Below are 17,121 nucleotides of genomic sequence, written 5' to 3' on the forward strand. Positions count from 1 at the left end.
TCCATGCTGAGAGCCACCAGTGTTTCTGTAAATGGAGGTCAATGCACAGACTGCTCTTGATGTCTCACTGGATCTCCTGCCTCCCCATGATTCTTAGTCCTTCCTCCAGCGGGTCCAGGGGTTCAGTCCAAACCATAGCTTTGCCTCTTCATGGCTATAGATCTGTGTGTTTGCTTTCTGCATCTCCTCTCTCCAAAACTACCCCCTCAGGGATGTACTCTTTCATCCTCTATTTTTAGTTCTTTTTCTCTGGATGATTGGTCATTCAGGAGATCCTGGCTTTTTTGCTGGTTTAAGAAATGCTGTCCCATGTGGCTCCAGATCAGTTTCTCATTTGTGCTCTATCCCACAGTTTGCTGCCCCTTTAAAATACAAATTACAAGCAACTCGGTGAATGGTATCTCCTTGAGCAAGTGTCGTCATAGAAGAAAGGGCAGAAGTGAGGTAAGCATGCTTGTTGTAGGGGGGAAGTTTGAGTGTTTGGCATTAAGAAATTCAACTATAAACAATAACAAAGACAATGGAAATTGCAAAGGCTACTGGAAAAAATAGAGGTGTCTTTTTATCCCCCCCCTGCAAATTTTGATAGGAGTTCTGTCTGCCCATGTCCAGGGCATCCCTTAAAATTCTAAAAGAGATTAAATGACGTTTTAAAAATGTCTCCTATTACAGATAATGCAGTATGATTGAGTTGAATGTGAGACTTCATTTTGCTTGGCAAATTTTAAAGCCTGGTCTTGCATCATGGGAGTTCTGTTGTCGAGGGCTATGGGCCCATGTACATTACATACGTGTGTATGCATGTATGAAGGGCTGCACTTTTTCATACAGACACATTCATTGAGCCTTGTCACTCTTTGTTAGGCTAGTTTGAAAGGAAAATTTCAAAGAGAAGGTGGAATGTACTGTAACTTAACAAAAGTCAGTCATGGCTTGCCTATTAATATCAGTGTACACAGAGTTTGCTTTAACAAATGTGACTGGTTTGGCCACATTCTAATGGCTGTTTAACATTTTATGGAGACATTTACATACCACCCATACAAAGCAGGACTGGGTTTTTTTTTACTTGGGGATAGATGAGCGATCTCTGGCAGTTCAGAGTAAGGGAACATGCCCCTCTCAGGGGCTGCCCTGTGTGTGCAATGGTAGCAAACACTTCCACGCCTTGTGCTGTGCAGTGCTGCTTTGCATGACAAACAGCCTCTGGGTGGCTACATAGAGGAAAAAGCCATTCTCTTGCTTGGGAAGGAGGAGTAGGCCTGGTGCTCTTTCTTGTGTGCAGATCTGCTTGATCACAGTCCCTTTCTATATAGAAGTGCTGCTTCCATGGGAGCCTCTCCTCCGCTGCTGCAAAAGTCCAGCAGTGATGGGGGACACACTGGTAATATGGCAATGAAATTCACTTCACTTACATTCTGGCATGTGTGGCTGGGAACAATTGAGAGGGAAATTAAATTTTTAGTAATTTAATTTAAAAGGAAATAAATCACTCAGGTTTTCATGTCAGTATACGCAAAAGAATGAGATCTTTCCCTACCTAGGAGGGCTAGCCATACTCAACATAGGCTGTTTCCTGCACGCTTCCAAACGGTACAGGGCAAAAGCAGGGTAGCAGGCCCTTAATCCCTTTACTCATCACTAGGTAGGTCTTCATGAGCTACCTGGCTGGGCATCTTCACCCATAAGCCCTCTGGAGAGCACTCCAGAGTATGTGTATTACTATGTACTTACCATAAAGCCCACTCACAGATGAGCTACTCTCAACTCTCTTCACTTCCATGAGCAGGAGTCTGAGAATCCAGGTTGCTAAATAAGAAAGCTGACACAAAGTTAAGGTGCAAAATGCTACAGCTGTTGTGAGGCTGTGCAATTTGGCAAGTCATTGTCTACATACATAACATTTAAATATTTAATTGCATATCTAAGAAATATCTGTGGTGACACTGTGATTTCCTTCTGTAAGTAGCTTTCTACATGCTAATGGCTGACAAGGAAACCAGCTTTACCAGCTCAAGTTCTACATACTTCCATGGATAACTATTTTGTTTTCTTAACATTTTATTCAATTATAAATGGTCTTATCATGACTCTGTTTATGCTATTGCTTTTATGGATCATCAGCAAGTCCATGAAAATATATATTAATGAGTAATTCCCATATGTTTTGACTGAAAGCTACTTTTGTGTTCTCTATTCACTCCTATTTGGTCAGACAGACAACCAGATTAAATGTGATGCCTTATTTGCTTAATATTATAAAAAAATCCACTGACTTGACCGTTCAGATTCAGTGAAGCCATTCTTCTCTAAAGGACCTGTTACCCTTTCTGCGTCAACTTATGAACCCACAAATTGTAGTTGCAGGCACACTGGACCAGATCAAGAACAAGTATTATCCATGCCTACCCGAAATCCTAGAGCAGAACAAAGGCCTTTTGGAATGTGAACGGAGTTTCAATTTATCTCCACGCCTTTGCCCACAGGACACACTAATTTGGTGCTGTGGTGTCCTGGAACAGTCAGAACCATTTACAGAGCTGTAAAACTAACTTACCTTATTTACTATAATCTGTTTGATTACTGTGTCAGATGAAGCAGATTATAATGTAATCAAGAAGTAAGAGGGTTCTCTGTGCTGGAGCATATCGCTGCACCTTCCTTTTACTCATAATACCAGTTGGCTGAAAGTCTGACATCCTGTTAGGATACGGAACTTTACTCGCTATATTTCTTGCACAAACAATAGTGGAATTGCCATGTAGTAATACACGTTACTGATCGGTGAAGTTAGAAGTACTGTCTGCATTTAAACAATGTACAATCTCTACATTGCTATTTGTGTTAATCAGATCTGCTTGCGACAAATAACTGACTTAAAACAAGCCATTGTGAACTTAGAGATTAGTATTCCATGTGTGCCAAAAACTTGAGTGATACATTTTGAGTGGCATTAATTAAAGAAATTAATCACTGGATCTTGCTAAAATTGTAATATTTTAAAAATCACTTCAAAACATTGTGAAATAAAGGGGTTTTGTTCATTATTGAAATTAAAGAATATTAAATGTCTTTGTGTTTTGATTGGAAATAGCAGACAAAATGTAATAAGCTATCATTCTGGAAATTTCATACGAGAAGCACTTCCCACAATGTTTCTAGGCCTGCCCCAAAGCCTGCTTTAGAATGCTCCGATCTATGTCCATATTTCTATGGATGAAACAGTGCCAGGGACCATCCTTTGATGCAATTATTTTACCATTTTTCAGTTCAAAGTAAGTTGAGTGCTGTGTTGCAGCCCACCAGAATGACATTTTCCCATCACAAAACTGAGAAAACAACACTCATTTTTGGTGCTGTGGGCTGTGGTGGGAAGGGATGCAGGAGCAGTGACAGGTTAGGAAGTCTGCTGGGATTTCCTTGGAGGGCTGCACTGTGGATACACTGAAACCTCAATCTTGTCCTTACCGTTCTTTAGAAATAGCTCTTGGCAAGCATTACTCTGTAAACCCTGCCCAGAGATTTTCTCAAGGAATGCTATTTGGCATGGACATAAATCACACCGATGAGTGTGCTACTAATTAGCCAGCCTCCCATAATTGAATTTACTTTCTGGCCCCGATTTATTTATAGAAATGGTCTTGCAAAACCTACTTAAGCACTTAAAAAAAATACATCCCTCTTTATTCTTGTTACTGATATATTTCTGTATAGATAAGTATATTTCCGTTTATTTTACATACATGTGCAACTTAAAAGTTAGTTAGCCAGAACAAGTGCAAATATTTTCTCTGTCAAATCCTACAATAATAACAAAATAAATTCTCTAGTAGTAAGATCTCTAATAAAAGAGATGTGTTTCAGAACAGCTTGAGGCATAGCCAACGCTTATGGATACATTCTTTTGTTTGCCTATCTTGTACCTGTTTCTGTCAAAAGCAAAGAGGTTCAGGGGATTGTTGTCAGCTAAAATGAGATTCAAAGTAATGCTGCCATAAAGTATTGCTCTTGTATAACTGTATTTCCATGAGGGTGGATAGAAGATTTTAGTTGTCTCTTGTTTCTTTTCTTTGGGGATAAAAAAGCTTAATAAAAATGTTGGAATTAATATTGGAAATTACCCTGTTAAATTAGTAGAAAAACCTTATCATCTGGCATCTGTGATAAGAGATGAGGTTTTTTTCAGTAAGAATTAGAATGCAGAACTAACTTTTCTTCTACTTTGCAATCATTAATTGTTTAATTCTTTTAATCCTTTTGAATTGCTACTGCATTTTTAGTTCCTTTACAATTGGTTTTCTTCTCTTTTTTGTTTTCTTCTCTTTTTCTAATCAGGAAGAATTCTCTTTATATGTAAAGAGACGAAGCTATTTTTACAAAGTCTGTTAGAGTTTCTAGCTAGGGAAGAATAGGAAGGAGAGGAGACATTCCATTTTACTGTTTATATGACAGCAGTAACAACAATAGTTTACCTCTGTACAGAATTCAGAATTAATTCCTAGGAAAAAAAGCAGACTGAGTAGCTACAATGAAGAAACAAGGCGATCATTTGAGGGGTTCGATACTGCTTGATTTAACAGAATTAGTAAGATGCCAATACATACTGTGAAGCGAGCTCTACTTTACTGTGTACTTCTGTGAGAAAACACAAAAAAAACGTTTTCACTATTAAATTTATTTTCTTTTACAGAAAATAATTGGCTTAGTGTATGTGATAACGCAGTTGTTTATTTTCCACACTGCAAAGTGTTATATTTTCCAGTCTAGTTATTTCATTGCAGACCTTTGTTGCATTTGTTCTACACCCCTATTTCTGGTAGCAACAATACCAGCAGGGTGATGGTTTCTCATCTTGAGGTAACAGCTCGACCTAGTGATGGGAAAGAGCACCTGCAGTCATGTTTTAGAATAGTTTCTCAGTCTTTTACAAACCAAAGAGCATCTAAATTTGTTTAAAAAAAAAAAATCCTCGGGCAGTGTTCAGTAATTGTTATTCTTCTTCCTCTATTGTTCTTAATTGTATTTACAAGAGCATATATGTGCATTTAAGCATATTTCACTGGACATTTTTAATGTCTTCCAGACACAAATCACAAAAATTAAATACAGTGCTTTAAAAGACTAAAGCAGCACAACTATGTGCGTCAAAATAACTTTATTAGAATTATACCCAGTTATTCCAGCTGAAAAATACATTCCAACGTATTTTAAGTCTCTGATATATATGTTCCAAGCATGGATTTAGCTGTTACAGCTTTATACCAGCTAACCATGTCTCTTACAGCAGAATTTAGCTGTATTCTAGATGAAAAAGATCTTGTTTGTATTAAACAAAACATCTATTGAGCGGAGCAAAATCTCACAATGAGCAAATCACAATGAAAAAGTGAACTGAAGATTGTAATTTGCAGTTAATCCTGCTGTATTGACTACAACGGTTAGTTTAAATGCTAATTTAGCTGACACCTAATCTTTCTTACTGTATGAAAAAGAACCAGAATTTAAATTAGTTCTACCATTATGGCTCTAAAAACTCTAGAGAACTATTCCACTTTACGTTATAGAATCAGTATCAGACAACCCATTTTTCTTTCGTATTCTGCAAGTGGTTAAAAAAGCATATGTAACAGTTTAGTGGTCTGTTTTCCACCGCCTGCCTCCCTCCCCCAGGATGAGAGAATAAATTACACTGAATTCCTTCCCATTAGCCAAGACCACTATTCAGTTAAAGTCAGCAATGTTTCATTCCTCTGTGGTCTTGGGCCTACCGACAATAGAGCCATTGGTATGCCATATGCCATGCCTGCAACATGCACTGTATGGCCAACGGCTCTTTCAACAACCCTTTCTTGTCTGTGCTAAGAAACACGGGGGATAATGGAAGGGCTGGGATGTTAAAAAAAGGATGCCGCAGTAGTGCAAAATGCTTAGTCTTTTGTGAGGCAATAACAAATTGCCTTACTTTGTGTTCTCTCTCGCTGCTGCACTAGACGTGCCTTCCTAGTACTTTACTGAAGTTCTGAATGCCTGGGCTCTAGAAAAGATTTTAACATTTCAGTGCTGTGACCTCTAACTCCGAGGTCAGAGCAAGTCTTATTTGTTTTGAAGCTTAACATAATTAAGTGAAAAGAAAAGAGATTAAATAAGAGACACTATAGCAATAGGAACTCCCAGTGGGAGAGACAACTACTTTTTATACCACGAGAGAGAGGATTTTGTCTGGAGGAGAGGCAAGTAGTCTGCATGTCCTTTAAATGGCTTCCAAAGGAAGAGAAAAGAACAGAGATTAAAAAAAAGAAAAATATTCAAAATTGTAGGAACAAACAGCTCTGTTAGGTCGATAAGTTCTTTAAATGCTGCAAGCTGAAAGCTCACTGGCATGTGGTGCAGTCCCACTGAGTAAAAGGGTGACTAAGTGATACAAATGGGAGCCTACCTTGCTTCAAGCTACAGATCTCCAAACACCTTTTGCATTTCACAGGTTCTCTTTTCACTTTTTTTCCCCCCAATCGGATACAGGGATGCAAGTATGGTTCTGCCTGAGATCTCGAGTGCAAGCACTCAAACTTTAATAGCACATCGCGTTACTATGTTCCTGGAGATGGAAAACCAAAATAGAAAAAGATCTTTGTTGTCTACATACATGTATCCCTGACAATAACCATATGTTTCAGATGTCAGACATATTAAAAGAACACCTGGCACTACAACTATTGCCTGGTAAATGTACATGTATCCTATATATATATATACACACTAGGCTGCTTCCAGAAAGAGCATTTGCCATTTGCCACTTGATTTTCTGTTGTGGCTACAATGCTGGATCATGGAACAATGTCTGTCTAAAGTCACTGTTTCCTGGCAGAAATGAAGCTGCACACTAACTCCCTGCCCCAAGATTCTTATTAGTGTGCACTGAGGAACAGAAGATGTAAACACATAATGCACTGTACACAGACTTCAACACCAAAGTAATTTGTAGATGCTGACAAAACAAACAAATCAATAGCAGCATATCTCATTCAGTCGGGGCCTCTGACAATATGTGGCAAAGTTCTGTGCAGCAAATAGATCAAGGAAAAAATGCAGGATGGAAAATACAGGATTCTTAGTGATCTGTGCCCAACTGACATCACGAACATTCAGTCACTGGGAGATGAGAAAAGGAGAGTTTGAGGCATCTGGAAACTTGAAGCCGCCTATTCCCATGGCTCCATTACTATACCAGTTAGGATTGGAGAAGTATTGCTATTGCAATTCAGGATGTGTTCAAGACCAAATGGAAAGTAGTTGGCCCAAGCTAAAAATGGGTACTGGATGCAAAGGGAGTCACGAGGGTGTAGACAAGATACATCCCTCTCCTTCCCACAGCCAAAATCTCCCCTTTTTCAAAAAGAGAAAGTGCTTCAGCATTATCCTTATTATCTCTTAAATTGTTGGTGATGAAGCATCTTTAACAGTCCATGACTATGTAGATAGTCTGGTGGGGCGCAGAATGCCTGTGTTCCACAGCTACTCACTAGCAATTGGCACGCAAAGGGCTGGTGCAAGGCTGAGCTGAGGCACATCAATAGAATTTCTGATGTTTTACAGTCCTGTCCATCATAACAACCTGGCCCATGAATCCACTCGTGGCAACCTTCACCATCAACAAAGGGTGTTCAATTCCTGTCTGAGAAACTGCAGACTATGTGCATTTGTTGCTGACAGAAAAGGGAAAGTCTTTCTCTAATATCCGAGTCTGGGCATTGTTTTCTACTTCAGATCTTGTTTTCCTCCACAGCTCCAGTGAGAGCAAAGGATGGAAACAGCTGGGAGAGCCATCATCACAAAACCAGCTGAATCATGTTCTCTCATGCAAAAAGCCAGAAATCATGAGGAATACCTTCAGGAGGCTACTCCCTGTAAAACCTCCAGGTGTTACAGGTTGTTAATTTGTTAGTCATCCCTGTGAAAGCAAAAGACCTTCACTGTATGTCTCTCAATCACAGCCTCTGACTTTTCCACTTTCCCCTCAGTTCTGCCTCCTCTCCAAACAGATTTCACAGATCTCACAGAACTCACATATTTCCAGTCTTCCAGGCATGCTGCTGCATCCATCGGATGTGGGGCCACCAAAGGCATTCATCTTTAGTGGGGAAAAATGAGGAGCACCGGCTTCAGTTATGAGCAATGCTGAACTGACAGTTGAGCTGACAGTGACCAGCTCAGTGTGAACAGTCATGCAGCTGCAACAGTTCATTCTACATTGCACTCATTTCCCTGTTCTCTTTGACATGTCATTTACTCATTTTACCTGTTGCCTTCAGAGAAACCTCTTAGCCTTTCATTTCAGGTGATTAGAAACAAAACTAATCCAAGTACGTCTTAAATAATTAATCAATCAGGAACTTTCTTACAGTGTTTTTCAGCCATTCTTAAATGGTTTTAGCCTGTGGCCAGATGGTTACTCTAAAGCACTAAACAGATGATACAACAAGGTAGAAAGTCTCTTAGCTACTCATGGCACCTGATATTTACATTCAAGCCTGTTCTCTCCACCCAGCTAGCATCAATTGAAATTTCTCACAACAAAAATGGAGGTGGGAAAAAAATCAGCTTTAGAGGAGTATAGTGGCAAAGAAATTGCTTTGGAGAAACTTACACGATAGTGTCTGCAGGAAGGAGAAAACTGAGATGGAAGATGACTGAAAAAGAACAGAGCTGTGAGACTGAGGTGTAACTACGTCTAGTACTGTGTGCTGAAAGAAGTTTGGACATTGAAGAATGACACAATGTAAAGGGACTGTAATGGGCTACTTGGCAAAAATAGAGAAAAGGCTAGAAAAGGACAGGGACATATCAGTTATTACCTGCACTACTGTAACTACCAAAAAGCAACATTGCCAATGTTTTTTAAACAGATTGTGTGTGGTATTTCTGCCATTAGTCCCACCTATAACACCATCAACTCCATTAAAATAGAGGATTAAACATGCTAGACATAGTAAAATGCAGCAGTTCTCCTCAGTTTTTAAAAGTGGGTAGTAATGGGGAAGAAATACGTGGCTGTTACCCAGCAGTGTGCCCTTAATTAATGAGGGACTTAAGACATTAATGAGGACTTAAAAGGTTTAGCTCTTCCCTGGCTGTGCTTGCCACTTTCTGCAAGTTGTTTCTCACCCTCCCTGCTTCAGTGTCTCCATGAAAAGATTCTTATTTTATGAAATGGTTTGTCACTTACTATCGTAAAGCACTGTGTGAGATCTAGTTATGAACCAGGAATTGCTCATGAAATGAAAATGTCCAGACATAACTTAAGCCTAAGCAGACTCATCAAAAAAATCTTTTCGATCTGCAGAGAAAAGAAGTAAAGATGTAAAGAAAAGCTGTTTACAGAAGTCTCTGGCAAAAAAAACCCCCAACCAACTAAAAGAAAAAAAAAAAACAACCAACCAAAAGAAAAAAAAAAACCAACCCCAAAAAAACCAAAACCAACCCCATAACCTAGGTTAATACAACCTTTGTCTGTTATTTCTTGTAGTTTTTCAAAATGCAGAGTTTGTGACATTTAGATCTCTGGAAAAAAAGCAAGGTATAAGGCGTTGCCCTGCACAACCACTATTATTCTGTGAGCAGCGACTCAGTGTGCCATTGCATGCACTTTCACTCTGCTTTTCCGGGCAGCGCACAGCTTCGAGGACTGTACGCATGGCACCCACAGGCTGCCCAAAACCTTCTCACTGCCAAGGCCTGTCCTGTGTTCAGGCAAAGCTGTGTTGAACAGAAGCCTCCGACACCTATTCCTGATCACCACTGGAGCCTGCTTCTCACACATAGGACACTTCAACGCATTTTTTCTTTCTAAAGCCTAAAAATATAATTTTAACGACTTCTTAAAGATCCTTTTACAATTCTATGCACAGACCATGCTTATTGCTGACAGTCTGCATAACCTGAAGAATTTTACGCACAGCACTGCAGTTTTACACTAAGTCCACTAAAGCTAGCTATGAAAGTGCACTGCATGCAAATTACTAATGACTCTCTTGAAGTATGTGTGGAGAATTAAGGTTTATATTTAGCACTTCCCATCCTAGTCTTCAGACTTGAATTTCATTTACTTTAGCACTCTCAAAGGCAAAAAGGCAAAACTGTCCGATAATGAAATTCAGTTAGGCACTAAAATCCCTTTTTACCCATAGCATCTACTATTCGAAACCAAGTTTTGCACAGCAAAACCTTAAGTCCTCAGTAAGCACTTCTAAAGGTGTAAGCTTTGCAAGCGCTCTCTCTCCCAAACCAAATAAAGCAGCTTCAAGGCAACCCCACGTGGGTGCCTGTGCTCTTTTCACTTTACACAATACAAGGTACGGCGCAGGGCAGATTTGCAGGGCCAGGATTTCTGATGGCTGCAAGTTGCCCACGTAAGCCTAGCGAGCCCAGCAATGCCCAGTGGTGCCTGCTTTTCTTCACAGCCATCCAGCGAGGTGGCAGACCCCGGATTTCTTGGCCTGCGACTCGGCTCTTACCCTGCCCTGGGGCTCCCCGAGCCGGGGCTGCAGGGCAAGGCCGCGATGCCGGCCCAGCGTGCGAGGACAGTGCCCGGCCGGCACCGACCGGCGAGGCGGAAAGGCGCATGATGAAACTTTACGGCGGGTTTCAACAGCAGCCGGCGGCAGGGGAGGAGCCGGCACCGGCGGGGGCCGCCTTCTTCATCACCCGCCGCGGCGAGGACGGCGGCTGTCCCTGCGCCGGCGGCCAGGACGGGGTAAGGCATCAGAGCGGGCGGCGGCTTCTGGGCCGTGGGGCTGCGCCGAGCGGGGTCGACCGGGGGGCGCCGCCGGGCTTACGGGCCGAGCGCTGCCGCGCCGGGAGCCGGCCGCAGTACCCGGCCTGTCTCCCGCTGCCGTGCGGCACCTCAGCATCCTGCCCCGAGTGGCGAGCGAGGGGGCAGCGGGCCCGGGGTGCGCTGCAGCGGTGCAGGCCTGGGGGGTAGCGGGCGTGTGCGGAGGGAAAGTGCCCCAGGTGCCTGCGGTAGCCTGTTAGAAGAGGCCCGGGGACCGCGGAGTACCCGGAAGCCGCCCCAGCTGGTGGGAAAGCCCAGTTCCATGTGCTGGGGCTGAGCTCCCCAGCGCCATCGCTTGTCCAGGTGAGAAGGGTGCGGAGGGAGCAATGTTGGCGCAGTGCCGTGCTCCCTTGGCGTGCCTTTTCCAGCCACGTGTCCCTGGAGCTGCGGCTGGCAGCGGGGGCTGAGGACCTACAGGCCAAGTGATGGGGGCCCCAGCCTCAGCCCACCTCCACTGTTAGGGTTCAGAGAGTTACAAGGCCTCTATCCCCAGGGACACCGGGCTGGAAAAGGCACGCCAAGGGGAGCATGGCGCTGATCCCTCCACGCCTTTCTCATCTGGGCCTGCCATTGGGCTAGGGAAGCCCAGTCTAAACCTGCCGTCTTTCACTTCGAAACCAGTGCCCCTTGTCCTGTCACTACAGGCCGTGGTAAAAAGCCTGTCTCCCCCTTTATATAGGCCGCAGGGTTGTATAGGTTTGAAAGGCCGCAAACTGTAAGGACTGTTAAAATTTCTGCTGAGATGATATTACTTCAACAGATCATACCCAATGCTCAGTAATGATTTGTTCTATTTGTGCTGTATAAAAAAATCATAGACAGCCTTGGTGTTTACCTAAAGGTAAACTTCAGCCTAATGTCTTGCTGGCCAAAGGTTGCTTATCATATTCTGGGCAAACTGGGTTTTACCTTGTGTTAGTAAAGTCTGCTGCTCGCTTGAGGAGGCCTCTTGACAGTTAAGGTATTAGTAGCCTACGTTTGTTACCTGTGTTTTCTAGGTGTCAGCTCTTGCTTACAATGTTCATGTCTTTACTGAACAGATTCTCCACTTTCGGGTAGATCAGCAGCCTCACAATGTGTGGTATCTGGGCCCTCTTTGGGAGCGATGAATGCCTTTCAGTCCAGTGTCTAAGTGCCATGAAGATAGCACACAGAGGTCCTGACGCATTTCGTTTTGAGAACGTCAATGGATTCACCAACTGCTGTTTTGGTTTCCACCGCCTTGCGGTTGTCGATCAGCTATATGGTATGCAGCCTATCCGGGTGAAGAAATTCCCATATCTGTGGCTGTGTTACAATGGAGAAATCTACAATTTCAAACAGGTAAGCATTGTATGGATCATACGGTTTTTTGTTTGTTTTTTTTTTTAAATTTCAAAACCAGTGGATATTCAGCAAATGTGTAAAGCATGGTGGATTAAAATAGCAGAAAAAAACCTAAAAGTTATCAAATGATTAGTATTTTAAAATGAAATGATCTCAATGAGCTGTGAATCTGTGGTGCCTTAATTATTAACATACTTGGTCTTTAATACTGAAAAATCACGTTTTAATTAACAAGGGCAATAAGTATTTGTATCTTCAGGTTGGATCAGTTTAAAATAAAGATGCATTCTTCTATTCTCTTGGAGAGGGGAATTCCAACCCTCTTTCTCCCCTTCTTCTCTCTTTATAATGCAAATGCTTTTAGACTCTCTTGCTCTTCAGTTATTTTCAGTTGTTCCCCAAGCTGTTGGGTATTGCATTTTTATTTCTGCATATCAATCTAGATGGCATATGTCACATATTAATGTATAGCATGCATGCTTATGTATTTATGTAAAGCAACAAGTTCTAGGGAGATGTTTCCAGTATGCCGCCAAAGTCCTTAGGTGTCTGCAGCTTAAGACAGATGCTTTGTGGGGGTTTTGAGAGCCACCTAAGTCTCTTGGGCACAAAACAAGCAGCAGCTCTGTACTTACTTCCCAAAGTGAATGTCCCTGATGGGTGTGATACTGCTGCTGAACATCCTCTGCGTGCCTCAGTCCCTGTGCTGAGATGTCTGTGCTATCTGTGTTACTTGGAAGGGAAGTGATTCAGATCATGCAAATTTGGCGTATAAAGTAGCTTACAGTTGTGACTGTTTCTGAATCATGCTGAAATTGAATGCTTAAAATGAATCATAAACTAAGCATGGTAGTATCAAAAATGTATGAATAATCTGAGATGTTTTGGTACTTCTAACATCATATTTTTTAAGTCAGAGTCAGGCTGCTGTCAGTGGTGTCAGTGAGATCAGTAATGTCATTGGGAATTTGACTGAATAGGCAGGAGATTTTTTTTCTTTTCCCCCAAACTTCAAGTTTCTGGCTGTTTGAAAGGTGAGATATACTTTGCCCTGCAGTACATGTGAAATGTATTTTACCAACAGTCGGTAATACTTGCTATGTTTTGCATCATGCTTTTTCTGCTGTTGACAGGAATAAGAATTACTTTCAATTGTGCTACATGCATAATTCTAAGGGGAATTTAATTATACAAAACTTGCATTGCCATCAGCAGGAATTTGTTCAGTTGTTCTCACTACATTATACACCCTCTTTCTTTATAAAGAGACTTTTCTTTCAAGCTTGTGGCTGAAACCTACCTAGGAAAGGATCATCGGTGAAACAGGCATCTTGTTTAGGGCAATGACTTAGTTATTTTAATATTGACTCAATTCGATCCAAGACTTTGCCCCAGAAATAACAATTATAACCAAAGAAGTTAAGTTAAAATGCTAAAGCATTGGTTTTGTGGGGTTTCTTGGCTTTTTAGTGTTTTATTGAAATTCCCTCTTTCCATCTCTCTGGTAGATATTGAAAGGACTTTAAAGTGTAGTACCACAAGAACATGAAGAATATTTGGTCTGACTTAAGTCTGACAGCTAATTTCTTCCTCCCCCACTCCATCTGCACAGGCAGAGTGAAAAGGTTAGTTTGAGGAATGGAGGAGGATTAGGCGGAAGGAAATTCTCTGTGCATACAAAAAAAACCCCTGAGGAATTGCAGTGACTGCATAAGTAAACCAAAGTTTATTTCTGAAGTGCTTTACTCTGCAGAAACCAGTGTCTATGTGTTTGGGCGGGGGGGGGGGGGCTTATGTAAATATCATTATTATCAGATAGGAAAGTGGCACGGAGTTATTTGAGACTACAGTAAATGATGTCTCTGTTTCTGGTCCTGTTTTAAGTTGGTTTTTCAGAAGCAATGCCTGCCTCCTTCTGCCCTTTGTCTGTGGGAGATGGGGAGGCTAGTGCTTCTGAAGACCAGGGTCCTGGGTTTGCAGTTTGTCATCCTCAGATAGAAATGTATCCCTGAAAACATGAATTGCTTATGACTACAGAGTCAATCTACATTGTCTGAGAGATGAGCCTGGATAATATTTTGAACACAAACATATAATTTCCTTCTTTGGTGGAAATGTTTATATATCTCTTGAACTATGATTTTACAAAAAAAATATTTTTTTGTAATTAAACAACTACATGAGTGGTGGTGTTTTTTCAATTGATAAGCAGTCAATGTTTACAAATGCTTATTCATGTTTTTCTTTTTTTTTTTTTTTTTTAGTTGCAGAAGCAGTTTGGATTTGAATATCAGACGTTAGTGGATGGTGAGGTTATCCTTCATCTTTACAACAGAGGAGGAATAGAACAAACAGCATCCATGCTAGATGGTGTATTTGCTTTCATCCTTCTGGACACTGCAAACAGAAAAGTGTTTCTGGCGAGAGATACCTATGGAGTCAGACCACTGTTTAAGGTGCTGACTGATGATGGATTTTTGGGTGTCTGTTCTGAGGCAAAAGGTAATACCAATTGTGTTTAGTGCCTAAATAATCTTAAGTGTTGTTGTCAGAGACAAACCACTTTGTCAGGCTTTTCTTCTAAGTGTGAAAGAAGGAGAATTGTAAGTATGGTAATAAATGAAGTGTATTTAGTAGTGTAAGAACTACTCACATCATTAAAACAAAAGCCACAGAGAGTAAACGTCTAAGATGTTTAATTGTCCTTGATATCTCTAAAATAACTTCCTTATTTAATTTTAGAATTCTTTCTGTTCTGGAATCATAGCAGCATTGAGCCCAAGATGTTTTATGTTACCCCAAAGTTAAATGTAGTCTATAGAGTTAGGCTAGATTTATGCTACAATAAATTATATTAGATTTGTTCCTGGAGTTCTATGGTGAACTGGGAAGTAATGCCACAGGAACTGCTAATCTGTAAAAGCCAAGAATTTTAAAACCTTACTGAAATTTCCTGCAGCATTTTCTACTGACACTTATTTTATTTGATGGCAATTTTTTTCCTTTGAGATGACACATCCAATACTTTTTTTTTTTAAAGTAATTATCTCTAGCCTTGACACTTGTAGAAACAAACCCAAACAGTGCCAAAAGGGAGCTTATTGCCTAAAATGCATTGTCTAAAATTGATTTTCATGATTACTTGTGTCTCTCCCATTTACTGTGTATCAATTTTATTATCAGACTCCAATGTAGATTGACTCCTGTAATAGTAGTACTGAGTAGTACCAGAGCTGTACCAGCTCTGCTCCTTGGGAAGGAAGAAGGGAAGTGAATATTTTAGGGACTATGTCCCATAAGTGTCACAGTGGATTACTGGTCCCTCTACCAGCAATTCAGGATCTCTTTTGTGGAGTTCCTCAAGTGGCATTCAGGTGACCAGCAAGTGCAAAACGTCCTCTTTCTCAAGAGGAATGGAAATGAGGTTTGGCTACAGGTCTGATTCTTGGTGTTCATGAGCAGCAATGTAGATCAGTCTGGAACTGATGAGTTATGAAATCACTAAATCAATGTCAATTAAGCAATCACTTCAGTGATGTAGTTTTATTGCAAACCCTTTGTTAGCTTAACTACACTTAATTTTAAACACAAAATCATTTATTAACTGTCATTTGAATTCTCATAAGCATATTACACCTTGACCTGGGCATCATGTAGTCCATTAGAAAAATGTTTTTCTTAATGCTCATAGGAATAAATTGTTACTTACCAATTAGTAGTACTTGCTGGCTTCCTTTCTCTGCTGTCTGCCTCAACTAGAGATGGCTCAGATCTATGTGTGCAACCTGCCAGTAGCAGAATCCAAGGCAGACTCGGACTCAAAATTATATTTTTTTAATACCAAATTTAGGATCTGGATAAAATATTTTTATATGGTTTTAGTACAGAGGCTGTTGAGTGAGGTATAATTTAACCATCCTAGGTTAAAAGCTCTGACTTTTTTTTTTTTTTTTTTTTTTTTTTCTCTCCATTTTACCTGTAGGACTTATCAACTTAAAGCATTCAACATCCTTATGTCCTAAAGTGGAGCCATTTCTCCCGGGTCATTATGAAGTGTTGGATTTAAAGCCCTCTGGCAAAGTTGCATCAGTGGAATTAGTAAAATTTCATAGCTATAAAGATGAACCACTCCATGCTACGTGTGATACAGTAGAAACTCTGCCTTCAGGTAGTACAACAAAGTATTTGATACTTAAGTGAAATAATTACAATCTTTGAATATAAAATTTGTATTGGTTGGTTTAAAAAAGTGCCATTTTAAAAAAACACTGGAAGAACCTTTGTCATGTAGGAACTTGAGAATTGTTTTTGTAGCAAGTCATGTACAAATATATTTGAACTTGCATGCCCTCTTTATCAAAGGAAATTCAGAAAAATATTTTCCTAGTTGCATAATCCAGCAAAGTCTAAGTAACACTTCTTGGTTTGGGGTTTTTTTCCTCTTATTTTGTGGACAGGCTTTGATCTTGAAACAGTGAAAAGCAACATCCGTATTCTGTTTGAAAATGCTGTTAGAAAACGTTTGATGGCTCACAGAAGGATTGGCTGTCTTTTGTCAGGTAAGAAGCAAGAATTTTTGTGTCTTTTCTCTCTTTCGCCCATAATCTACCAGTGAGAGGAAAGTATGCTAGCTGTTCTGCTGTGATGTACCTGAAGTGATCTGAGAGAACTTGTTAGTTTGTGATAAAGTTTTCCAGTTCACAAGTATCTTGAAAGTCTTACGCTTTTAAAGCTTACTCTGGGATGGGATGTTGGCTTGTTGAGACACTGACCATTTTTAACTAAGAAGAAAGAAATACAATGCTCTTACTGAAAAATCACTCAATATACTCTTAAACATGAAAGATTTATGCTTAGGTTGGTATATAAAAAGAAAATTTGATTATTACATTTACTTTGCACTGAGTGAACATAGAAAAAGACCTTGGCATGCTCAGCTTGCAGGAGGAACTGAAGTTCTTACTTGT

The 17,121-nt window shown here is 40.6% G+C and overlaps 1 protein-coding gene and 1 long non-coding RNA gene across 2 annotated transcripts in view; one reads left to right on the forward strand and one right to left on the reverse strand.

Moving 5' to 3' along the window:
• ASNS (asparagine synthetase (glutamine-hydrolyzing)) overlaps window positions 1–17,121 on the forward strand; it is a 28,827-nt gene that overhangs the window by 862 nt on the left and 10,844 nt on the right. The window contains exons 2-7 of the mRNA XM_075746113.1: window positions 353–444; window positions 10,458–10,750; window positions 11,869–12,151; window positions 14,419–14,656; window positions 16,137–16,322; window positions 16,612–16,713. Coding sequence (XP_075602228.1) covers window positions 11,903–12,151; window positions 14,419–14,656; window positions 16,137–16,322; window positions 16,612–16,713 — 775 coding nt within the window. The 5' untranslated portion in view covers window positions 353–444; window positions 10,458–10,750; window positions 11,869–11,902. The remainder of the gene's footprint in view (window positions 1–352; window positions 445–10,457; window positions 10,751–11,868; window positions 12,152–14,418; window positions 14,657–16,136; window positions 16,323–16,611; window positions 16,714–17,121) is intronic.
• LOC142600577 (uncharacterized) lies at window positions 5,139–9,395 on the reverse strand. The gene is made up of 2 exons (XR_012834135.1): window positions 9,224–9,395; window positions 5,139–8,128 (listed from the first exon to the last, which is right to left on the reverse strand). It is a non-coding gene; the product is annotated as an uncharacterized LOC142600577 (long non-coding RNA).

This window comes from Balearica regulorum, chromosome 2 (assembly GCF_011004875.1).
Source record: "Balearica regulorum gibbericeps isolate bBalReg1 chromosome 2, bBalReg1.pri, whole genome shotgun sequence".
NCBI lineage: Eukaryota > Metazoa > Chordata > Aves > Gruiformes > Gruidae > Balearica > Balearica regulorum.